The 27,138-nt window shown below is 41.0% G+C and overlaps 1 protein-coding gene across 3 annotated transcripts in view; it reads right to left on the bottom strand.

Moving 5' to 3' along the window:
* myripb (myosin VIIA and Rab interacting protein b) overlaps positions 1-27,138 on the bottom strand; it is a 205,044-nt gene that overhangs the window by 13,250 nt on the left and 164,656 nt on the right. For 2 of the 3 annotated variants that reach the window (XM_053227864.1, XM_053227865.1), the window contains exons 9-13: positions 26,941-27,118; positions 22,144-22,778; positions 20,058-20,975; positions 11,881-12,063; positions 5,629-5,790 (exon numbers count right to left, since the gene is read on the bottom strand). In XM_053227864.1, the coding sequence (XP_053083839.1) occupies positions 5,629-5,790; positions 11,881-12,063; positions 20,058-20,975; positions 22,144-22,778; positions 26,941-27,118 (2,076 nt within the window). The remainder of the gene's footprint in view (positions 1-5,628; positions 5,791-11,880; positions 12,064-20,057; positions 20,976-22,143; positions 22,779-26,940; positions 27,119-27,138) is intronic. The other variant, XM_026938117.3, reaches the window with a different exon arrangement.

The raw sequence follows: 27,138 nt of genomic DNA, 5'->3' as shown, positions 1-27,138 counted from the left end.
TGCCTTGGTCATTCAGGATCACTTTTGGGATCCTGACACGGGCGATAACACAGAAGAGTGCCTCCGCAACACTGCATGCTGACATGTTGCAAAAGGCACACCTTCCAGATATCACATTGCATAATCCACCATAACTAACACAAAATGATATCCTTCTGTGCACCTTTCTAATGGCCCGACAAGGTCCATGTAAATTTTTTTGAATGGAACCTCAATTAAGGGTAATGGGCACTGTAATGTTTCTTGATCCAATAAAGAAACAGTGTTGTAACAAACTGATTTTTATTCTATTTTTCAGGACGGGAATAGAAGCCGCAACAACACAGCTTGACTTCTGCTTCGTAATCCACACACTCCACTGGTAAGTGTAACACTACTTACACCTAGTGGTTAGTTTTAGTACTTGCAAATACAAATACATTCTATCACTACATCCCCTTTCCTTTAGATGTAAAGAACCAGTTATTCCAAGTAATTATGTAAACTTATAGATTAAACAACCATTAAGCAAGCACTGCACAAATTATAAGACTTAATACAGCAAATTACATTTCCTCTTTTTTCCATTTTAACTCAAATACTTATGCTTGAGCATTATTCACAGGTTAAGTCTATAAGGGGGCTTCACTGTGCATTTTGATCTTCGCAGTACTAGTGAATGCCTATCTTCAGCTGGTTCCTTGTCACCCAGTACTGGAAGTGTTTCAGATGTGTTTGGTGATACTGCACAGTCTGTGTCCTCTGTAGAAGTATCCACTAGTACTGTCTCTTTTGTTTTCAACAGACTTCTCTGATTTCTCCTCAGGATTTGACCATCCTATGTCCTGACAGTGTAAGATCTCGGGTTCACCTCCTCCAGGACTGTGGCTCTTTTAGACCAGGTACTGTAATCCCCAAGTCTTACTGTGTCATTATTGGAGAGCGGTTCTAGGCTTTTTGATGCCTTGTCATAATTTGCTTTTTGTCACTGTTTCAGGTGCTGTTGTTTCCTTTTTAGGTATTTGTTCTTGTTTGGTGATGGAAGGAAGTGTGGTTCGTAATCTGCGCCCCATCAGGATTTCTGCAGGAGACACGCCATGTTCTTACTGCACACCATCGAATTGACTCACTCTGTAGGCTCTTCCACTTTTCCTATGACCCCCATTGATGTCATTCTTTCCAGCTCTTGTCTTAGCTTTTCACGAAGAGGTGCTGGAACCCGTCTTGGGGCATGGACTACTGGCTGTGTGTCTTTTTTCAACTGTATTTTGTAAGTAAATGGTAATTCTCCAAACCCTTCAAAAATGTCATGAAACTGCTCCACTATATTTCCCACATTGTTCTGTGTTTCGCCATTATTTATTACGTATACTCTTTTTACCAGACCTAGGTCTTCATATGCCTTGACTCCCAGCACAGAATCATGTCCACCTGGAACAACCACGAACATGAGGTGATGCTCTTTGTTTTTCATTTTTACCTTGAGTCTGCATGTTCCTTTTGTTGGGATGTTTTGTCCATTATAGGCCTTGAGTTGCACTGTTTTCTGATTTATACTTGGCTTGATTTTCATTGCTCTGACATCATGCTCTGAAATCAGATTGACTTTGGCTCCTGTGTCTAGCTTTAGTGACACGATTACTCCGTTTATTTCCAGAGCAGTCATCCATTTGTCCTGTGCAACACTATTCACATCAGTCTGCTCTGTTCTTTCCTGACTGGAATCAGCCTGCTCTACCATTCCAACAAAGAATGTGTCACTGAGATCTATTTCTTCCACTGTATGTACATGCTCCATTTAACTCTGTCTCTCTTTGGAAAAGCATTGCTTGACAAAATGATTCTGCCCTTTACATTTGGCACAGACTTTGCCGTAGGCTGGGCACTGCTTTGGCGGGTGTTTTCTGCCACATCTCTTACAGTTAAATAGTTCTTTCTCCTTTTGTTGTTTCACTTTACTCATTCCACATCTCTGCATCTTCTCTGTTACTGCAGCTACAGCTGAACTGTCACTTCCACTCGTCTTTGTGGTTTCATAAAAAGTTTTAGCATGCTGAAGAGCAATCTCACTGGCATGACATATCCACACAGCTTCATTCAAGGTAAGCTCTGTCTCTCTCAAGAGCCTCTCTCTCACTTTTTTATCATTGATGCCAAACACAATTTGGTCACGAATCATTGAATCTTGCAACTGTCCGAAATTGCATGTCCTTGCTTTCAAGCGTAAATCTTTGTTTAAATGTTCTCCATTCACAATCAATATTCCCCTTCCAGTTCACAGCATCAGGCGGTTTAACACTTTCTATGACGACTCTGGGTGTTGGTGATCATCACCACTCCTGGTACTATGTAATGGTTCTTGATCCAATAAAGAAACAGTGTTGTAACAAACTGATTTTTATTCTATTTTTCAGGACAGGAATAGAAGCGGTTAGTTTTAGTACTTGCAAGTACAAATACATTCTATCACTACAGGCTCAATGACTAATTTGGGGTGGCCGGTGGATTCACCAGCTGACATTTACAACATGCCGCACCTGGGAACATCGCCACGAATGCTCAGCCAATAAAAATGACTTATCCTGCCCTACGTGCCCCGCCATCAGATTATGATGAGCCAAGGTTGGAGGGGAGGAGCCCTCCCCACCCTCCCTGTTCCCCTGACGTGGAGCTGATGTTGACGGCCCTGGCACTGCCTCCCCAGCCAACGCTGCGCACATCTCAGACCGTGCCTCACTACTGCAGGACCCATCCACAAACATGCCTGAAACCCTGCCTGAAACAATGCCTGAAACCCTGGCCAAGAATTAGTGTATGGGTGAGGCAAGGACTAACTTGCCCCTGGAATTTAATACTGACTGGCACAAGCGGATATTCGTGAACATTCTTGTGTACACACCTCACTTTCACCAATTCTGCCTTCCCCTATGCCCTGCATTGAATCAGGCTTTGATAGACAGTGGTCAAGTTACACCCTGAGTCTACCAAGGCCTGATGTGTACTCACTGATGCGCGATACGATCTTGCTTGATCGGGATAGGCCTACGGTGTCTCAGGGATCTGGATCAGTATTCCTGCTCCCATGAAGGAACTCTGATTCTGGAAATGCCCGGCTTCACTGCCGTAGACTTGCCCGGGTGGGTGCGAAAGGTTCTACCTGCATCAGAGTTGAAGGAGCAGGGGAGGAACAATGGGGAGGAAACCAGGTTATGGCGGCCAGTTTTGGGGCCCCCACACCTCAGTTCTGGGGAGCTGGGACTGGGGTAGGAGTAGGAGAGAGGGAGAGAGTGAGGGAAAACAAGAGACGCCTGGACCAGTGATTACCGCTAAGTGATCCTCTGCCAGCTGCACTGTTTCCTCCAGGGATGTGGGCTGGTGGCAGTGGACCCACTCTGCTGTTCTCTTGATGCTGGAAAACTCCAGCTGTGTCCGTGATGGCACCTGCTGTGTGGCGAGCTGGGCTTCTCCGAGCTCATTCCTCCTCCAGCTATCCCCACACAGCTGCCACATGCTCGAGGAGCACCAGGAAGGTCTCCAGTTCGTCCGTGGAGGCCATCTTCCTGAGCATCACATGTGGCTTTTTGGCAGGGGACAAAGCTGGAGGTGTGCTGGGCTCCAGCAGCTTCTGGAGTGCCCACTGGCTCTCGGCCTGTTCCTGCACGAGAGCTTCGAAGTGCAGCTGCTGCTCGTGGTGCAGGTCGAGGAGCGCTTGATGTTGGGTTTGGTGGAGGATGGTGAGGGACTTGATGATCTCGGCTAGCAGGGAGGCTTCCATGGTGGTGTTGGAGTCTACGTAAGAACCCGGGGTTTCGGCACCCCTGTAGAACCCCAGTGTGGGAGAATTTAGAGGAAGACTCGGGAGACAGGTGGAATTTTAGCGGAGCGCCGGGCTCAATTTTATTCATTCTGTGCTTTTCAGTGCACTTTCAACACTTTTGTCCACAGATGACGCTCGACCATGCCCCCACTGCCACAACCATGTTAACTCCTTTGTACAAAAGGTCAGATTTTCCCTGAAACTTATCCCTTCCACTGAAGCATGTGTTCAGATGACATGCTGATGGATTTGATCTAGCATGAATCATCAGGTTTTACACAAACTTGGAGTCTCTCAGCTCGAGGGCACACTGTCATTTAATCAAAAAGTAGGAATACTAAGAACTAAGAAACTCTGAAATTCATGTAAATATTTTTAAGATTCTACATTACTCTCACGAAAATCTTTTGTGTCAATTTGAAAAAGAACGTCAAACTGAAGCATTTTCACAAGTGGTCTCAGACTTTTGGACCCCACTGTATATAAACACACATACAGAAGAAATGATTATATTTACATCATAAACTATCTTAGCAGTTCTCAATAACTATGTATTATCTTACATATAGTGCAACTCCTAATTATCTCAGCTGGTTTTATCCTAATCTGATTTAATATTATCCAGAGCTGACAGGATACCCCTACAGTTGTAACCTATTATACATTAGTAACACTTTAAAGAATTATAAGTTTGCAGTGGGAAATGTGTAATGCTCATCCACATCTCTCTCTAGTCTTATTACCTGAGGTAATTTAAACAATTGTGGCATTTAAACTGTTCACCATTCTCTCATACTTCAGTAGTGTGATAATTCATCCAAACATTACATCATTCAAATATTTTAATACTTTAACACATTGCTGACATTTTGACAACTGGTATCTGATCACAAACTGATTTGATGAATTTATTATGCTTTTGTCTATTTTGCTTATAGCTACCTGACATCACAAGCAAAGCCTGACCGTCACTGCATGAGAAAAACACACTATCCAAATTTAGGTAGACCATTCTTGCCACCACATGGCTCCTTACCCAATGGGATCTCTCTAGAAAGTCTAGGCAAGATTATAATTTAAAGAAAAAACAGATTTTTCAATATTCTTGGTTGTTTGCAAGAATGTAGCCACAGTGACATCTGAGGTTTATACAGACTGCCACACAATTATTAAAACAGCAAAGCACTGACAAATATATTGTGCCTGGTGTGTCTATGTTTCATTAAAATGATTAATTTCCATTTATCCTGATAAACGCACATTGAGTACATCTTCAACAAGCAGAGCAGTGGATCCTCCATGTCATGCTGCCTCATTACACACAGCTGAGAGTCAAACACACATTTTACCATTCACACTAACAAACAGCTCAGATGCTAAGAAGAGGTTTCTATAAAAGCATTTAATTTAATTACACCGTTGAAGTAATAGCACTACCTGCATTACAAAAAAGCATAAAACAGTTCATATATGCAAGCCGACTCTCAATGTTCATCTAAAAGAGCTGCTTCCTTTGACAATGACATATCACTAGGTCAAATACTACCCAAAAAAGGAATTTTAAATTGAAACAAGTAAGGACAACGTGAAATGATAATTCACACCCACACTTTTTTAATATAATTTTCAGTATTTCTGTAGCAAACAGCTCAGGTTTAACTGATGAGAAGGAGAAAAATGGTGACATGTTTAGAGGTGGGCAATCAGCTTTGTCTTTTTAGTGATTGATGCTGATGATCTGAGTAAAATACATTAACCAATCATTTTAGGCTGTCTTTAAGCAGTTTGGCTCAATGTGCTCAATGTGCATGCACACACACACACACACACACCTGTAGCTCAGACTGTTGCACTTGAGCAGCCGCAGTAGCCACCTGATCCTCCAGGAAGGCCAGCTCTGTTTCAGTAGTGGAACTGCTGATACTGCGAACGCAGTCCTCCAGGTCACTCAGTGCCCCCTCCAGGCCATACACAGTACCTGCAGCCAAGTACACCTACACACACACACACACATACACACACAAATGAATCACAGATTTACACTTGCACTTTGTACTTGGTGGCTTGCACACATTCCATAACACAGAGAGAAAGTTGCCATAAACTCTAGAATTAATTTAGATTTTCCATTTTTTTGAAGATTCATTATATTAACTAGACTGTCGACTAACTACAATATATTGTTCAAAAAATTTTGAATAAAGAAAACTAAAAATAGGTGTTTTTTGAGCAAATTCACACCACTTGCACTTTCTGTTCTATACAAAATCTAACAGCAAATTATTATATATATACTATATATATACTATAAGAATAATAAGCTTGTTTTGATAAAACATGAAGATGACAGGGTGGACAAGGGATTGTTTACCATGGGAATTCACCACCGTCCTCATAATCGGTGTGTACATTCCCCCAGCACTAATGCTAAAGACGCGCTCTGTGAACTGTATGGGGCTATTAGCGAATTGCAGAATTCTCACCCTGACGGACTGTTTATTGTTGCCGGAGATTTCAACCATGCAAATCTCAAGTCAGTGCTCCCTAAATTCCATCAGAATGTGGACTTTGCAACGAGAGGGAAGCATGCACTGGATCTTGTTTACACAAACATCCCTGGCGTGTACTGGGCGGAGCCCCGCCCCTACCTCGACTACTCAGACCACATCTCTGTTATGCTAATCCCAGCATGCAGACCACTAGTCAGACGCTCCAAACTGGTTCTGAAGCAGGTGAAAACCTGGCCAGCAGGAGCCATCTCTGCTCTTCAGGACTGTTTTGAACACACTGACTGGCACATGTTCAGGGAAGCGGCAACTGACGGCGACTTCACCAACTTGGAGGAATACGCAACATCAGTGACCAGCTATATCAGCAAGTGCATTGATGACGTCACTGTCTCCAAGATCATCACCACACACTCCAACCAGAAGCCGTGGATGACTGCAGAGGTGCATGCGCTACTGAAGACCCGAGACTCCGCCTTCAGGCCAAACTGTCCCGGGCCATCAGAGAGGCAAAGCGCATGCACGCACAGAGTGTCCACAACCACTTCAAGGCCAGCAGGGACAAGCGGTGCATGTGGCAGGGCATTCAGGCCATCACCAACTACAGGACAACATCATCTGCCTGTGACAGTGATGCCTCCCTCCCAGATGAGCTGAACAACTTCTACGCTCGGTTTGAGGCGCAGAATAATGTGATGGCGAGGAAGACCACCCCTCCTCCCAATGACCAGCTGTTGTGCCTAACCACGGCCGATGTGAGGAAGACTCTACACAGAGTCAACCCATGGAAGGCTGCTGGACCAGACAACATTCCTGGCAGAGTGCTCAGAGGATATGCAGACCAGCTGGCGGATGTTTTCACGGACATCTTCAACACCTCCCTGAGCAGCGCCGTCATTCCGACGAGCTTCAAGGCCACCACCATCATCTCCGTGCCAAAGAAGTCTTCAGTGTCCTGCCTCAATGACTTCCGTCCCATTGCACTTACACCCATCATCATGAAGTGCTTCGAGAGGCTCGTCATGAGGCACATCAAGACCCTGCTGCCCCCCTCACTGGACCCCCTGCAATTTGCTTACCGTCCCAACGACTCAACAGATGATGCCATCACCACCACCCTCCATCTGGCCCTCACCCACCTGGACGGGTCTCTGTTCCCTCCATCACAGACACTTACACCTCACGGTGCATCCGCAAAGCCACCTGGATTGTGGATAACCCCACACACCCCTCTCACACACTCTTCACCCTCCTGCCATCTGGCAAACGGTACTGAAGCATTCGGGCCCTCATGACCAGACTATGCAACAGTTTCTTCCCCCCATGCTATCAGCCTCCTCAATACTCTTGACTGAAAGAACACACACACAACTGTGCATCTTCCATCCTCTTTGCAATTTTTTGCACATTACACTATGCTGCTACAAATATTTATTATACTGTACTTGTGCTGCTACTTCTTATGTTTACACCTAATTCAGCAACTTATATTGTACTCTTTTTTGCACTATTGTCACTGGATTCATTTTCTAATAGAACTGTATACTGGTCAGCACTGCACTGTCTTGTGCTGTCTGCACATGGTTGCACTTGTGCACTTTACACCGATAAGCCATAACATTATGACCACTGGCAGGTGAAGTGAATAATATTCAAGGGTTGAGATATATTAGGCAGCAAGTGACCAGTTGGTTCTCAATGTTGATGTGTTGGAAACAGGAAAAATGGGCAAGCGTTAGGATTAGAGAGACTTTGACAACGGCCAAATTGTGATGGCTAGATGACTGGGTCAGAGCATCTTTAAAACAGCAGGCATTGTGGGGTGTTCCTGGTATGCAGTGGTTAGTACCTACCAAAAGTGTTTCAAGGAAGGACAACCGGTGAACTAGCAACAGGGTCATAGGCACCCAAGGCTCGCTGATGCGTGTGGGGAGTGAAGGCTGGTCCATCTGGTCTGATCCCACAGAAGAGCTATTGTAGCAAAAATTGCTGAAAAGTTAAAGCTGGCTACGACAGAAAGGTGTCAGAACACACAGTGCACTTCAGCTTGCTGCGTATGGGGCTGTGTAGCCACAGACCTGTCAGAGTGCCCATGCTGACCTCTGTCCACTGCCAAAAGCGCCTACAATGGACAGGTGATCATCAGAACTGTACCACGGAGCAATGGAAGAAGGTGGCCTGGTGCAATAAATCACATTTTCTTTTACATCATGTGGAAGGCCGGGTGCGTGTGCGTCGTTTACCTGGGGAAGAGATGGCACCAGCATGCACTATGGTGGCGGAGGCAGTGTGATGCTGTGGGCAATGTTCTGCTGGGAAACCTTGGGTCCTGGCATTCATATGGATGCTATTTTGACACATACCACCTACCTAAACATTGTTGCAGACCAGGTACACCCCTTCATGGCAACGGTATTCCCTAATGGAAGTGACCTCTTTCGGTAGGATAATGTGCCCTGCCACACTGTAAAAATTGTTCAGGAATGGTTCGAGGAACATGACAAAGAGTTCAAGGTGTTGACTTGGCCTCCAAATTCCCCAGATCTCAATCCAATCAAACATCTGTGGGGTGTCCTGGCCATCAAGTCCGATTCATGGAGGCCCCACCTCGCAACTTACAGGACTTAAAGGATCTGCTGTTAACGTCCTTGTGCCAGTTACCACAGCACACCTTCAGGGATCTAGTGGAGTCCATGCCTCGATGGGTCAGGGCTGTTTTGGCAGCAAAAGGGGGACCAACAACAATATTAGGCAGGTGGTCATATTATGGCTGATCGGTGTATGTATAAATTATGTAGTCCCTTGTAGTTCAGTGTTGTTCTGTGATTGTCCTATGTAGCACCTTGGTCCTGGAGAAATGTTGTTTCGTTTCACTATGTACTAACTGGCTGTATATGGTTGAAATGACAATAAACTCCACTTGACTTGACTTGAAGGACATAAGTGCATTTCAATACAGCATATTTGAAACATGAGGAAACATTTGTTATGAATGGCATTTCATGAGAAAATTCCAATCACATTGTGTTTTTAGAGTTATTTAGTACAACAAAAATTTAAGAAGATGCCAGTAACTTAAACAAAACTGGACTAATGATCACAAAGAAAAACAATTCTCTATATTCTCTATCCAAATTACTTGGTTCTCAATTTCAGCATTTAGAAAGATACTATTAATATGAATAACACAAGAAAAGAAAAACTCATATTTGTCATATTATTTGCACTTTACCATAACTGCTCCTATAGCAGACTTTCAAAATTTCTTTTAAACAACTTTAATGATTTAGGAAGAGGCCAGGCACTTCACTGTATAACATATTTCCTAACAGATTCTCAAGCTGAATGCCCGTTCAGTGCTCATGGGTCTCGACTTAGGAATGACATTTTAGTTTTTAAAAATAATATATATTTCAAGACAATTTAACAGTGGGCGTGAAGAGCTATGAATTTAATAATGCATGGACGTGTATGCATTACATGATGAAGTACTGTGTGTGTGTGTGTATATGTGTGTTATTTTTATACAGTATGTGTGTATATGTGATTGCATATGTTTTTTTAATAACATGGATTACATAATTACATTATTTAATTACAGTCACTGGCATGGATTACATCACATATTTATATTGCTTTTAAAAAAATGCAAAAAAAAAATGCAAAAAAAAAAAAAAAAAAGGCATAAGGGCCTTTCGCACCACTTTAGTTCCAGAACTATATTTACAGTACTAAAGTACTGGGCGATTTTGCGTGAACTATTTCCCAGTACCGTTTAAAGGGTTGCATTCGCACCGACAGTGGGCACTAGGAAGTGACATAAGCCGGTCGACAGCGACGTCATTTGTGCGTGGCGTTCAACAACGGAAACAAAGAAGAACAACATAAACAAGTGGAGGATGGAGGACGCTCTGATCGGAGCTGTGTTTTTGTTGTGTCTCGTGTCCATCTATCGCTGTTCTCCATACTTGCAAAATAAGTTGACACTACAGTATGTTTACACTGCGTTTTAAATCATGGTGGGTGAGGGCGTTTTTGTACGCGTTTGGCCAATCAACGTCTACTTACGTCATGGATAGTACCAGTTGTGCTGGTTAGACCCTGCTCCAGAGTAGGAGCTAATTTGGTTCTCGAAAAAGGCAGTCCGTTACTAAAATCGCACCCAGTTCCGGAGGTGCGAAAACGCCAAAAAGTGGGTAGTTCCACAATTAGTTCAGGTACTATGAAAAGGTTCCCGTGGTGCAAAAGGCCCTATACATATGTTCACCCTGACAGAGAAGGATACATGACAGGGTGGACACTAACTGTGTGGCAATTTTTTGAAAATTATTCAGCTTTACAGAAATCAAGATTTAGATTTAGATCCCTAATGAGGCGATGGTGGTGATTAAAAACTCCCTGAGATGACATGAGGAAGAAACATTGAGAGGAAGAAACCCATCCTCTTCTAGGTGACACGGGATACTGTGATTATAAATCATTACTTTTCTATAATAAAGTGGGTTGAAAGGATGTTCAGTATGAATATCATAATCTTTATGCTTATAACAGCAGTTCTTACATCCCCAGGTAAGTGTACAGTATCGAGGTAAGATTATCCATTGAAGAAAGTGTGAGATTTGTGCTCAAACTGGTTTTGGTAAGTGGAAACTTTAGGGTATCCAAGCAGGACCATCCACAGCAGCACATTTCCTTTACCATAAAACACGAAGTATTTTCTGGACAAATTTCAAAAGTAAGTGCAAATTGCATTTGCAATTGCGTTTTCTATTTATGGGCACAAAAATTGTGAGATAATTCAAATGAAAATGCAAATCGTGTATTACCGTTAGCATTTTAGTTTACATGAATGTACAATGTCTGCCAAATTTCAAATGGAAAGGCAAAGTCCATTTGCAATTGCATTTCCCATGTCTTATGAGTTACGACCCTGTCATATCAAAATAGCAATAGCACTTACCTCATTTGTTATTTCACTTTCTTGGCATCGTGTATGGAGCCTGCCAAAATTCAAATAGAATCGGAATTCCCTTTGCATTTTAAATGCCTTGGACAGAAACCTTTCAAACAGTGTTAGGGTGGGGTGTGTTTGTATTTGGAAGTGACGTCAGTCACAGTTGACGGCCAAATCATTACTACCGTGAATTCTATTTAGCCAAAAACAAAACTCGCACATGCTGCTTTGTGGAGGAAGGAACAATTATTTACGCACTAAAGGAATCTCTATGGTGACAGTGAGGAGTGGATCATCAGTAGATTTTGTGTGCCCAGCGCAGTTTTAGATGCTCTCTATTCTAGAGGTTTTAAAACTCTAGAAAACTGAAGACTGCCCTTTTGGCATATTTTTGTGTGCAGTTGTTAAAAGGCAAACAAAATGTCTAAAGGTTGGCAGGTCTGAAATGATCATTTAAATATTTATTTTTTTGGTATTTTCCATCACACTTATGCCCCATCTACAATTCCTTCAACCCACAGTTTGAATACCTCTGCTGTACTTTTATCTTAACCTTTTATCCACACAATAAACATGCTTTGTTTTTAATTTACTTATTTCACTGTATTTGACTTTGGCCTTACATTCTCTTCCATCTTGGTAAGATGCTGGTCCAGTTTTCTGCTGTCTGGGCCAGAAGAGAGTGGTGTCCCAGCTGGAGACTTGTGGGGGTCATGACCTTCAGCCTCCCCGATTAATTCCTCTGTGGCATTTAGGACCTTCAGAACCTCTGTGGTGATGCTGCATAGGGAAGCGGCTGAATACTTCTGTCTCACACACACACACACACACACACACAATATGGTAGTTCATCACTTACTCATCCATGCATTAATAAATTCATAGCTCGTCATTCACACTGTTAAACTGTCATGAAATGTCATTCCTAAGCCCAGAACCACAAGCACTGAACAGGCATTGTCTTTAGCTTGAAAATCTGTTAGGACTCTCACTCATTTATATAAGCACCTGCACAAACACAAATTGCTCATTCACACTCATTGCTCTTCATGCTTGACCTGTAGGCTTCAATGAGGACAAAGAGGTTTGTGAAAACACAAAAGAGAATTAACAAAGCTTCACAGGAGCTCACACACTTTTAGTGATGCAGTGGGAGGGAGCACAATAACACCAGTCCCATGCATGAATAAACACATAAATGCAGGTACACATGTAAAGATAGGCCTGTCATGATAATTATGTTATCTTACATAAGAATAAATGTCACCAACATTTTAGACATTTGCACTGCTTCTCTCTTCTTTAAAATTAAAATTCATTATATTCGTCAATATTCGTCAAATTTAACATAAAAATGCATATTTTAATGCAAAAACTGTGTGCATTCCAATTTAAGACGTGTAGCAAGCAATAGCACCGATTTTAAATAAAACAAACTGTTGAAAAAATGACACGCAAGATATTAACAATGCACTAACAATGTTTTCTGAATAAGAAAAATCTAGAAAGATTAGTTCTAGTTTTTCAAATTATCCAGTCATAGTCAAACATATTGGGAACTGACCCGCTTAAGCTGCGTGAGCTGAAGCTGAATGATAAATGAACATCGGTAAACTGAAGCGCTGTAATAGCGAGTTAATTAACTTACCCAAATGCATCCTCTACACATATGAGATTAATCAGACATATACACAACATAAAAGTAATATTACAACTTGCTTCTGCACAAAATGACACAAATGCACAAGTGAACTTGAACTTAAGTAACATGCTTGATAGAACCATAAGTCACATTGTGAATATGCTCTTTCCATAACAACGCACTAAAACACGGACAATGAATAACTAAAACATAAAGAATACACTATATTGTATTACAATAGTGTACTCATTATAATTTTATTATTTGAGGAGATCAGGTTTTCACAACCAGGGCAGTTGTCACTTGTTTTTGTTGATACATGTTTAAGTTAAGATATAAAATGTTTGAATATTTGGTTTAATTTTTGCTTTTTCTTGTCAAATAAAATGCAGTTGACTAATATTCAATGCCAGTTTAGTTTAAAATTTAACAGAGTAAAACTGAGTAAAATTTAGAGTAAAATTGACTAAAATTAATAAATATGACATGATTAAAAACTGACTAAATTTAAAGGATATTTTCGTCAGAAGACAAAAACTGTGACTAAAAACAGTGTGAAAATTATAGCTGCAATTACTGCCAAGAACAACAGAGGCAAAGTAAGGAGCTAAGCAAGCATCAGAGCATGACAGACAGTTCAGTTTAGTCTATCAAATCAATAACTTATTGCTGGCATGGACTGAAGCTTGTGAGCACTAGGTGGCACTGTTCTGAAACTGTGCAGGTACCCTCAAGTCAGGATAGCTATGACATATATATAAGTTTGTTCTGAATATGCGAAAGCTTTACGGAGATATAGCCTCACGTCCACTTCGGCATACTATTTGCCTAATTCGTTCACACATTATTTGAGAACGGTTTGACTAATCAACTTGAATTCCATTACTTTTTTTTGGCAATGTCTGAAGATGATCTGATTTTCATGAAAATCAGACAAACTGTCTAGGAGGAATTAGAAAAAATAGGTTTCCAAAACATTTCAAAATGGCGGACAAATGCTATTTTAAAGCAATGATAGTTGGTATCATTGTTCTCGCGATGACCCAAGGAATCTATCAAGACCAGGCTCATGACAATATGAAATTTTTTTATTTTTGTACCACAAGGTGGCTGTTGTGTTTGTTGCATGATAAAAACTCAAATAAGAGTCTAAACACGGGCGGGCGTTTCTTCTTATTTTTCTTTACTGAACTGTCTGCAGTGAGGAAGCCGGAGACTTACAAGAAAAAGGATGGCCAACAAAACACTAACTCAGTATCGGTACAAAGAGTGGCCAACTAACATATATATATATATATTCCTGAGTTCTATCCAATACACTACAGTGGCCCTGTCCTAAAACATTTTAAGTACCTTGAGGGCATAGTGCCAATGACATACTGATTTTTGTAACGACATGCCAAGGCTTTCGTGAAATATTGCATTTTACAAAAGCATTTTTTTGAATTTCCTTATAATTTTTGACCACAAGGTGGTACTGTCCTGAAACTTTTATATACTTTCAGGGCATAGTGCCAATGACGCATACAGATTTTCATAACAACATGCTCTAGACGTTCACGAAGTACAACACTTTACAACTAAATTCAAAATGGCCGATTTCATATCATTTTACTCAGTTTGCCCCACACAATCCAAAGAGACCAGTTTCAGGATTTTAGGACAAACCGTTCAGAAGTTATAAACAAAAACATGCTTTTTTTCATATCTCATGAGCACTAGGTGGTGCTGTTCTGAAACTGAGCAGGTACTCTCAAGTCATTATGCCTATGACATATACTAAGTTTGGTCTGAATATGTTAGAATATGCTACCGAGATATAGCCTCAATTTCAGCATGCTCATAGTCAAATTCGTTTGCACTTTATTTGAGAACAGTTTGACTAATCAACTTGAATTCTATTTTTTGTTGCCATGGTCTGAAGATGATCTCTTTCAATTTTTGTGAAAATTGGACAAACGGTCTAGGAGGAGTTTGAAAAAGTAGGTTTTTCAGAAATTCAAAATGGCACAAAATTTTTCGTGACGGAAAAGTGACATCTTAGGGTGCATTTCACTCAGCACGAGCCAAGGAATCAGCAGACAAAAATTTGTTTCTACCCCTTATGGTTTAAAAGTTATTAGCATAAACACGAGTGCAAATTTGAGCTGTTGGTGGTGCTAGACGGTTTGAGATAGTGACTCCAAATTTGCTATGGGAACACTTCAGACTGTCCCCTATCTGTGTGCCAAATTTCATAACTTTCCTATGTACAGTGCCATAGACTCATGAGTGTATGAAGCGGAAGAAGAAGAATACATCAAAGAGTTGCGCAGATACAACCTTAGATCCTTGTGTTTCTCTGAAAAACTACATTCCATAAAACAATTAACACGCATGTAAAACGTGACAGTGCCACCTGGTGACCGATTTTCTTTTTTTATCAAATTTTGTACAAACCTCTCAGCCCAAAAGGCAAATACGTCCACAGTGTTTTGTTTTGATCAGTCTTTGGTCCTTGTCTGAAAACTGCTGAAATGTGATTGGCAGATGGTGGCCATGTTTTTAAGATACACAATTGTCCTCATGGACAATGATGGACATGGACATAGATGCTGCATGCCAATTTTTAAGTCGGTCGGACCAACAGTTCGGTTTGGTCTATCAACACGAAATCCATAACTTATTTATTTCCTATGTACGATTCTATGGGCTGGCATAGACTTCAAGAGCAGAAGAAGAAGAAGAAGAAGAAGAAACAGAATAATAATAATAATTAAAGCTGCAAGCGTCATTTTTGGGGGCGAAGCACCCAGACTTGGTGAGCCACACATTCACAGACATGCTATAATTGTTGCCTAAGCAATCACAGGAAAGCAGAGCCATAACTTTAGGCAAAGGGATTTTTAGTTTCACTCATGATGCGTATGTTTTGACTACGGACAGCGGTGGAATTCTCTGACTGTAGGAGAAAAGGGCTAGATGAACAAATGGGCAGGGTGGCATTGCTGCAGCATTATTTAGACAGGTATCAAGATGATGTGAGCCAAATTTGGTGAAGATTGGACAAATTTTGGAGGAGGAGTAACAAAAATGGTAGTTAGAGAGAAGCATTTCTGGCATGTCATTGTATCTTTTGACCAGTTGGTGATTCTATCACGAAATTTGTTGCATAGCCTCAGGTAATGGTCCTGAAGATGCCTACCAAGTTTTGTGTCAGTGCGCCAAGTCGTTGCTGAGATACAGCCTCAATTCCTGTTTGGCGGCTTCACCATCAAATTTGTTGAACCATTGCGTAGAAACTGTTTGGAATATTCAAAATTCTTTTAATAACTTTCATGAGGCTTACTCTGAAAATGACGTGTGCCAAATCTGGTGATAATTTGAGAAAATTTGTAGGACTAGTACCGAAAAAACAGTTTTTAACAAAATCCAAGATGGTCAACAGGAAATATCCTTGAATTTCAGATGTTGGTGTGCGTTCACTTCTGCATACTCCAGCGAATTATAGGAAAAATGAACTGTGAATTTATCACAAACTCTTCAAATAATATAAGGAAAAAAAATGAAAGTTGTTAAAGTTCTTGACCACAAGGTGGCACAGTCACAAATCTTTGTGGGCATTCAGTACATTCGTACATTCAGGGCATATTCCTGAAGATACTTATCAAGTTTCTTGATGATATTTCAAACTTTTTACCAGACAGTTCTATGAGCTGCCATAGACACCCTAGGCAGAAGGGTGCGTCCTCTTGTGAACTTTTGATTTAAAAATTTGGTGTTTTTTTGACGTTCCAATTCCAATGTTTAAATATTCTTAAAAATTAAATGTTCATTCATTGCTCTTTGAAAGAATGTACTTGCATTATTATGCTATTATATTTGCATTACATCAGTGGCAAAAAATGGTCAACAATAATAATAATATTGTTTATCGCAATTATTTCTGGGACAATATATCGTCCAACACAAGTAGTTATTATGACAGGCCTATGTAAAGAAGCAGTACGTCAACACTGGTGCTAACACCCCCATTTCACACGCATACTGTAAATCAATAAGGCACAAACAAGTGCTGCCCACATTATCCTTATTATCCTTATTAAGTGTCTGAATGTGCTGTATCAAGGGGAAGAAAAATCAGTGGTCCATTAAGAAAGTGACTAAGCCAGATGGATAGCGACATGATGTTGATGATTACTTCAGATGAGAGTGAAAAGCAGAGACACAGAGATGTATGATGAAACCCAGTGATCAATTAATGGTAGCCTGAAGCTTTGATCCATAGAAGAAGTGAAACCTTCTCAAAGGACAAGAGTAGAGTTACGAAAGTAAATGTGCTCATGTGTGTTTGTGTTCATGTCAAAAAAGAGCTCTGGAGGCACACTTGTGAATAAAAGCTGCATCTCCTTTCAGCTGATATTTTTAACATCTACATAAAGCCAGAAAGGATGCACCACTGTTGGCTCAGCCAAAAAGACACATGCAGAAACATATACAAAAGCACACATATGTATAAAAAAATATGCTCCCTTTGGATTAGCTGACAGATTTAATTTATGATGAACATGGTAACGCTATACTAACAAACATAATCTAACAAAATTTGTTAACCAAATTAACGAATTAACAAACCACAAATTTCCCCATTAATAAACAATAAGTTTATAGACCAATGTGTATTTTTCATAGAATGCTACTGGGTTTCCTCTCACCACTTCCTCTCCCTCAGTATTTTCTCCCTTGAATATTCTACTTTCCTCACCAACTAGTGTGCAAATGAATTGCTGCTGTGATTGAGTGGTTTTCCCCTGTGTACTGCTAATCCTGCTACTTTACTTAGTTGTTAGCAAGCAATGTTAGTTAGCAATGCCTGTGCTCCTCTGTACATATTAACATCTGGATGGTAGAGATGGCTCAGCTGAAGTCCCTCATCTATCCCATAGGGACCCTAGATAAAGAACCCAGAGCACGTCCCTGAAGGGCAAGGGCTGGCAATGAGCACTTTACAGAAAAAACGTTGCGTATTGGACAATGTAGAACCGTGGTGTGTGGAGGTGGGAAGACATTTTACAAAGCTTCGTTCTTCTTTTAATTTTTTAATTAAAGAAAAAAGAGTGCTTTTGAGTGTTTTCTCATGGTCACACACATGCACAAACACACGGAGTTCAGCTCAGCTCTCTCTCTCTGGTTCACAGCATATTCTAAAAGACAAACAAGCCACACATAAGTAATTTTGCCGTGAACACACGCAGATGAAAATCATCCTGCGTTACCTGTTGATGCTCAACCATGCCCCGCTGCCACAGACGACAACTATATTGGTTCAGTGGGTCATTATAACAATGTTGGTATCAACATTAGGTATCAACATTTGTTGATGGTGCTAGGATTGACCTGTGATCCTGAAACAGTGAGCATTTTATAGGTTTATAACCCCCTTCTATAATCCAGAAGCAGGTTATATGCCTACCCCAAATGCCACAGATGGGAATCTATACTTATCTCAGGGAAAGGAGCCCACTGTTAATTCTGACCTTTCCTAGAGGTAATCACCATGGGTGCCTCTCTTACAGGCTGGAGAGCACTGTGGTGCTACAGATGGCTCTTTCCACTTTGCAACTCCACAGTTGGGTCCATCCACAACTAACCTCACTGAGCTTATCTGCTGGGGCTGTACAATCATGTGGCAGACACAAAGTCGAGACAGGAGAGTGGCATCTGCATCCAGAGGCTGTAGCCCAGATGTTGGAACAGTTTGTCAAGGCACAGGTGGCTTTTTTGTTTGCTGTGCCAAGTCAGTGCCCTGGCCTATGACTGGCCTCATCACTAATGTCTTTCTTCCTCTACCTCTAACCCCTACCTCACAGGCCTTGCATTACCCTACAGGAGCATGCTCATTTGTTTATGTTTTTTTTCTCCTTCTAACGTGCTACCTCCCAGTGAAGACAGTATGCAGGTGATGTTAACCCTAGTATAAAAAACCATAGTATAAAAAATCCCTCACTTTTCAAAACAAAGGTGGAAGACCATTAGCATAATGGGAAGCAGGCAAAGTGCAAACAAAAAGACAAAAAGAGCAACTACTGTAACTTCACCAAAACTATCAGACTTGCCATCTAGGTGGTGGGACAAAACTGTTTGATGTCTTTAGGGACATGTTCCTTCTTAAACCTTTTACACAAGACAGGTGCAGTCGCAACCAGGTTGTATTCCTGGGATTCCCGGGATTCAGATCTGAAGATGCATGAATGAATGAATGAATGAATGAAGAAAGTTGCAATTTAATTAAAATGGACTAGCCAGCAAGCTCTTGATTGTCAGTGTGTGTAAATTTCTGTAAACTTGTAGAAAAATGGAGTTTATTTTGTTGATTGGGGTACTTTTGTATATCACAGTTTTATACATTTGTAGATTTGTTGGTGCTGGATAAAGTAATAATGAACACAATCTATTCAGTGAGCACAAAGACTTCTAAAAGATGGGATACTTGTTTGTGCTGACTTTAATGGAACAACTTCAGTTAGAGTGAAAGTTTTTAATAAAAGTAATTTTGTTCATATTTTTTTGAAGGAAAAATGACTTTTGTAGTCATATACAGTACATAAACATGTATATTTAGTGGGCTTCTCCATATTTTTATTGGCCAATTAAAGTCTGGCCAAATTGGCCTAGTAATGAATATTCACAGATATTTCTGGTTAGATGGTGCTCATTGGGTCGAATCAATTGTCAAAATGCAAAATATAACAGTATAAAAAAAGCAGAAAGGCTATAATGTAGGTCTGAAAGTTTAATTTATTAAACTACACTACACATGGTAAAATTAAGACGTTACAAATTTCAAAGGAAATTTCGTGTGGCCAAAGTCAAGCAAAAAATGCACCCCAATCTATATTGCCCTCCCTTGTACTGCAAGTGGACACGTGACATGCATATCCTGTGGATGTGCACTTCCAAGTCAGGAGGGGAAGGTGACAAATGCATGTCACAGGAACACAGGGATGCTTTTTTTTATACTCTTCGAGTAAGGTGGCCTAAAATGGAATAAACAATATTTTGCTTTCACCAATTGAGGTAATACTGAGAAGAGTGTATCTGAAGGAAGATTGGAGTGGAAGAGACTTAAGTGCATTGGAATTGACTCACAGATTCAGGTTCAGAGTTTTTCCTGCTTACCTCTGTTTGAGACATTTGCTCCTCTGGGCCAGAGGGGGTGCTGAGGCTGAGGCTATCCTCAGTCAAATAATGTCCTTTCTCACTGTGTTCTTCCACACTCTTCTTTATATTCACTTCGTCATCTTTTGCTTTCTCAGTAATTATTGTCACTTGCTGTGTTTCATTCACTTGTAGGTCTCTTCTCATGCTAAGCCCATTGACTTGAGCTAGCGTGTGTGGCTCTATTTCTACTGACTTCACTTTTTCTGCTTTTCTTTCATTCTCACTTTCTGTCTCCACTTTTCTGACTTGCCTTTGTCTCACTGTTTTTTGTTGCCTGTACCCATCTTGCTGTTTTTCCATTTGTCTCTCTAATTCATTGGTTCCTTCTCTTTTCCGATCTGTCTCTCTAAGTCTCTGACGCACCACATCACTTTCCTCACACTCCCTGCTAATCTGTCTTTCTAGCCATCTTTCACTCAGTCTTTCCATTTTCCTTTTATTCCTCTCCATCTCCATTTTGCCATTACTACTCTCTTTCTGTGCCTCATTCTTTCTCTCTCTCTGTCTTACTCCATCACTTTCTTCCTCCCTCTCTCCATCACGTTGCCTATCAATGACTTTTCGGAATGGCTCATCATCTGAAGAGGTCAAATCCTCCTTCCTAATTTGATCAACCAGTTCAGAGAGTTTTGACCTCAGTTCATGGTCCAAAGTGTCATTTTCAGATTGGTTATGCATCATCGAACTAGGGAGCACAGGGTTACAGGCTACTGTGTTCTGATATACAAATTCAGGAGTCATGGCAGTGGAGGTCACATTGTTGGGTTGCATCACAGTGTCTGGAGATTGATAGGTGGGAGATGTAAGAGTTGATGGAGTCTCCTGGCTGTCCTGTCGTTTCATCATCATGGTGTTGAACAGGAGAGTGTTGTTCTCCTAGATATGCACAGGGAGCAAAATTAGTTATAGCTTGAGGCCTATACACCCCTAGAGGCATCTGTGTTGGGTTTTAGTTAATGGATTCTGTTCTTTTATCCTAGTTTGTAGTAAAACAATTACTTCAGTAAAAAGGAGATGGAAGCTAGGGAGAAAAAGACCAATAAAGATTCACTAATAAGACATCATTCATTTGGCCAAAATAATGTAGTAGTATCTTCTGTATCTTCTGTAGTATGTTCTAAAAAATGGGAAGTGAGGCTCATGGGAAAAAGATTTTAATACGTCTGAATTAAGGCAGTGTATGTTAAGCATCATTCTTCATTGCTGTTTTTTTGTTTCTTATAAAGTATAAAGCCTATGACCCCCACAATAACCACAGTGTCAAACCATGAACCTATGCTTCCACCTAGTGGCGTGAAAAAGTCATTCACAATAACAACCTCAATCTGCAGCCATGGTTTGTGGCCCAAGTCTTAGAGCTCTTCTTATGCAAGACAAAGATTTATGAGGTAATGATCAAGCCTAATATGAATCCAGTGTTAGAGAAAGGACACAAAAAATTAAATTTAGGGGCAGTGGTGGCTCAGTGGTTTTGAGTTTGAATACTGGTACCACCAAACTGTCACTTTCGGACCCATGATCAAGGGCATTAACCCTCAAATGTAAAGCACTTTAAATAAAAGTGCCTGTAAATTGTAAATGTATGACTGTCATAGAGTACCACTAAAAGAATGACAAAATGAAAGATTACATATTTTGAGTACTGTGTGGCATTTGATACAAAATTCAGTGATGGTTACAAATAAGTATTAGTTTTCTCACTGTTAGATACCTCAAGTAATGTGAAACAATGTTGTGCACAATTTTGTAAGACTGGGTTCAGTTGCAGAATCCAAACTTCCTGGTTAGGGTTGGGTCAGGCTTAGACAGAACATTCTGATGCTACGGACAGGTTACAGTCAAAATCCCAGGCCCAGTTATAGGCTCTAGATTTTGTTTTAATCTAAAGTCTGTACACTGCATTTATAATATATGTGTGATTACCACAGACCATAATACCAATACGTTCCCTGTGCTAAGAAAAGAACAAAAAAAACTTTTTTTCTCAAATCTCACTTTTAGTAAAAGGCTAAATGATTATGTGAAATAATGACAATTCTCTCACCCCTGTGTAGAGTGCACTACGTACATGGCTCTGGTCAGCTGACTCGCGTTTGTTCCGCTTCCTACGCCGCAACCTTCGGATCTGCTCTGCATGCTCCTCCCCTTCACTGCTGTCTCCAACCACCTGAGGATTAAAATTCACATCCAGAGCACCAAGCCTTGGTGAGTGTGACAGCCTAACAGCAGGTCTGTAATGCTCATAGGTCATGTAGGGAAGGTAGGGTTCAGGTGAAGCTTTGTTTCTCTGGGTAACATTGTGAACAGGGATGCGTGTTTGAGTAGGGGGAGCAATAGAGTTCTCAGAATCTGAATTTAGGGTCTCTGTGTTGGTGAAGTGACCCGAGGAGGGTGAGGTTATAGGTAGATAGTGCTCTGTGTCACGCTGAGAGTCCAATGATCGTGTTTCTTCTGAGAGACGCTGGCGGAATTGCAGCAGTGCAAGCCCCCAGCTATCACGTTCTGCTCCATCCTCTGAATCTGACCCCATCTCGTCATATGCTGAAACCACGCCAGATTCCTTCTCTAGCACACTGAACACCAAGCTCTTTCGTTTGGTTAAAAGGCTCGGCCGGGAATGCTGGGAAGTCTGTAAGGCGATCCAGTTCCCATCCGGAGACTGTAGCACAGAGGAAGCACCTACACAAGTAGAAATATAATGTAGGGACCAAATGTCTGAGTCCCTTGTTTGCTTTGCATTAGGACTACTTTGTTCTTCGCTGAACTAAAAAAAAAATACTTTTACTTATAGAAATAGTGATGATAATGCTAATGCATCAAGGACTGTAATAACAATATTAATATCAGGCACTCCTTGTCAAGAAATAACAAGATCTAACACTGTTTTTAGGAAGACATATGCATATGCTACTATATGAATGAAATGTATGATGATTAAAAAATGCCTGAACACTTCAATGCTTAAATACATTTAGATATATAAAATCACATTTTTTAAAGTTATCAAAATCCAGTATTTTTTACCTTACTGTATATACACATAGTCATAACATTGTACATAGGTTTTGGGTGGACAATTTAATTGAAACAACTTACAGTGGATATAAACATTCACACATACCTGTTAAAATAGCAGGCTTTTGTGATGTTAAAAAATTAAACCAAGATAAATCATGTCAAAGTTTTCCACCCTCAAAGTGAAATTACAACATAAAAAAATTAAGTGAAAAACATTAAATAAAAAAAGTTTCAATATCCTGGTTGCATAAGTGTGCACACTCTTTTATAATTGGGGATGTATTCAGAATGAACCAATCACATTCAATCTCATGTTCAAAAGTAATTACCACACAGCTTTCATCAATTAAATTAATCTGATCAACCCCAAATAAAGACCAGCTGTTTCTGTAGGATTTTCTTGACATCTTCTTGGTTTCATTAATGCTACCCCACTCCACATCTCCAATCATCACTGGGTATCCTTCACTATCACGCTCCCTATCCTGCCTAAAACCACCTATCAATATTTCTCTGGAGTTAGCCACAGACACTCTCCTCTCCTCACTTTATTTATCCATGGACCTCCTCTGCCCTCTATCTTCTAAACCCAGAAAGATTTCTTGCCCTGTTCCTTGGCTATCAGATGTGTTACACAGCAATCAGAGAGAATTGAGAACAGCAGGGAGAAAGTGGAGAAATCACAACTTGACGCAGATCTTGACTCTTACCATGCTCTCCTGTCCAAATTCTCATCTGAAGTGACTTCTGCTAAGACTGCCTTCTAGAAGGAAAAGCTGGAAACTTCTGCACAAGATCCTTGCAAGCTCCACAACATGTTTTCTTCACTAAAGGATTCCCTTCTCTTTCACTGGCACAGTTTTCTAATCTAGCAACAGAAGAGATCCTGTATGTCATCTTGTCCTGCAACCCTACCACCTGCCCTTTGGATCCAATCCTTTCCACAACGCTCCAGACCATCTCATAAGACCTCCTCTCCTTCTTCACTACTATCACCAATGACTCCTTAACATCTGGTCATGTACCAACTGCATGCAAGAGAGCAAGAGTTATTCCCATCCTGAAGAAACCCACTCTGGATCCCTCAGACATCAGCAACTACTGACCGGTATCACTTCTCTCTTTTCTTTCTAAAATCCTCGAACACACTGTCTACAATCAACTGTCCCTCTATCTCTCACAGAACAACCTCCAAGATTCTAACCAGTCTGGCTTCAAAGTAGCTCATTCCACAGAGACTGCCCTTTTGGCTGTCACTGAGAATGTACATGCTGCTAGATCAGCCACACTGTCATCAGTCCTCATCCTCCTTGACCTTTCAGCAGCATTTGACACAGTCAACCACAACACTTTCTTGTCCACCCTCATGAGTCTTGGAATTCATGCTGTAGCATGGCAATTATTTGCTTCCTACCTGGAAGGATGGTCAGTGATGTGGAGGGGATCCACACATCTGCTCCACACAGACGCTCCACTGGTGTCCCGCAAGGCTCAGTACTTGGTCCTCTTCTATTCTCCCTCTATATGCATATATCTCCTGGTGAGGTCTTACCTTCACATGGGTTTTCATACCACTGCTATGTAGATGACACTCAACTAATCCTCTCCTTCCTTCTCTCAGACACTCAAGTTTCCGCTCAGATCTCAGCATGTCTGGCAGACATCTCATCATGGATGGCAGCTCATCAGCTGAAACTTAATCCCAGCAAAATTGAACTGCTGTTCATCCCAGGTAATTCATCCCCATGTCAGGATCTTGTGATCTCCCTGGAAAACTCTCTGATCTCACCTTTGGTCACTGCATGCAATCTTGTTTTTTTTTTTTACAACATCATAAGGATTCATCCTCATTTCTATCCACACAGGCTACTCAGGTGCTCGTTCAGTCCCTTGTCATTTTGAGACTGGACTACTGCAACTCGATCCTGACAGGTCTGCCTCTGCGTGCCATTCAACCTCTTCAACTGATCCAGATCTCAGCTGTGTGACTTGTTTACAACCTTCCTAAGTTCTCCCACACTACCCCATTGCTACACTCCCTCCAATGGCTTCCTGGAGATTGCCTGATGCTTGCCTACAAAGCCAAAAATGGACCAGCACCCAGTTACTTCAAAGCACTTATCACACCCTGTACTGCACCACGCTCCCTCCAATCCTCTAGCACTTCTCCACTGGTCCCACCATCTCTCAGGGTACAAGGAAGGCATGCATCAAGACTCTTCTCTGTTCTGCCACCTAGGTGGTGGAATGAACTTCCCTTAGATGTCTGAACAGCTGAGTCACTGGCAGTCTTCAAATGACATCTAAAGACGTACCTCTTGAAATACCTAAGTTAGCACTTTATAAAAAATATGTTGTCTGTATGCTTCTCTTACAATATTACCTCCCCTACAGAGCTTTTTAGACTGATGGTATTCTTAGTCTGTGACCTGGTGAACCAATATCAGGATGTATTTATTGATAGAGACTTCAAAGCACTTCTGTAAGTCATTCTGGATAAGGGGTCTGCCAAATGCCATAAATATAAATGTAAATGTAAATCTGACTGCTGAAGCCATGGTCTGCTAAGACCTGACAAAGGCTGTACAGGGTCTAACTGTCGAAAGGAATTGATCAGGAGAGGGGCACCAAAAAATTTCCAAAACACTAAATGCACCATGAAACACCATGGAGGCCATCATCAACAAATGGAGAAAATGGAGCACCATAGTGACATTACCAAGAACAGGACATCCCTCCAAACTTTCCAAAAGGACAAGACAGAAAAGTACCAGGGAGGCTTCCAAGAAACCTACAGCAACACTGAAGGAGCTGCAGGAATATCTGACAGGTACTGATTACTTTCTGCATGTGACAACAATCTCTCATATTCTTCACATATCTGGGCTATGGGGTACGGTGGCAAGACAGAAGCCCTTTCTCACAAAAAACACCCAAGCCCAACTAAATCATGCAAAACCATGTGGCAAAATGTGTTATTAATTAATTAATTCCAAAAGCTATAAATATTTCCATAATACCAAAAGGAATATTTGTTGCAAAAAAGAAGCACATCAAAACAAAAAGAACACCATACCCACGGCGAAACATGGTGGCGGCAGCATCATGCTTTAAGGCTGCTTTTCTTCATCCAGAACTGCTGGTTTTATCAAGGTGTAGGAAATCATGAATAGAAGAAGATTAATGTTTCTGAATGGCCCAGCCAGAGCCCAGACCTGAATCCAACTAAAAATCTGTGGGGTGACCTGAAGCGGGCTGTGCACCAGAGATGCCCTCACAATTTGATAGATCTAGAATGTTTTTGCAAAAATAAGAGTGAAAATATTGCCAAGTCAGGATGTACCACACTGATAGACTCTTACCCATAAAGACTGAGTGGTATAATAAAATCAAAAGGTGCTTCAACAAAGTATTAGTTTAGGAGTGTGCACACTTATGCAACTAGGTTATTGTAAATTTTTTATTTTTCTTTATTCCCCTATAAAAGTTTCTTATTGTTCTTCACTTTTTTTTAAATATATTTTTCAATTGCTTATTAAAGGTGACAAAAGATCTGACCTTTATAGTGTCATTATTTTACTTCACAAAAACCTGCTAGTTTAACAGAGGTGTGCATACTATTTAAAGAACCCAATAAGGTGTTTTTCTCTGGTTCCTGTCAGAATGCTGTCACAAGAAGTTGTAGACTATGTGTAGCAGCGTATGTCTTTAGAGCCTTATTAATTTATGCAAATGTCTGTGTAATTTAGTATAAAGTGTGTGTGCGCTTCTGTGCGTGCATGTGCATGTGCGACTGTGTGTGTGAGAGAGAGAGAGAGCTCACTGGAGTTGTCCAGACGATCCACATTTTTCCACCCCAGTATGGATGCTCGTGACTCTCTCCGCAAAGATGAGTAAATCTCAAGATTTGGCTCTGGTTCTGCAGCTTCACACACCTTGTCTGCTTCAGGCGTTTTGTCTGGGGACTCGTCACTAGTCAGGGATAATGCTGACAGGGACCGCTAAAATAGACAAACATACA

This window comes from Pangasianodon hypophthalmus, chromosome 22, assembly GCF_027358585.1.
Source record: "Pangasianodon hypophthalmus isolate fPanHyp1 chromosome 22, fPanHyp1.pri, whole genome shotgun sequence".
Classification (NCBI taxonomy): domain Eukaryota; kingdom Metazoa; phylum Chordata; class Actinopteri; order Siluriformes; family Pangasiidae; genus Pangasianodon; species Pangasianodon hypophthalmus.
Note: the sequence above shows the minus strand (reverse complement) of the source record. Positions and strands in the feature narration are given on the sequence as shown.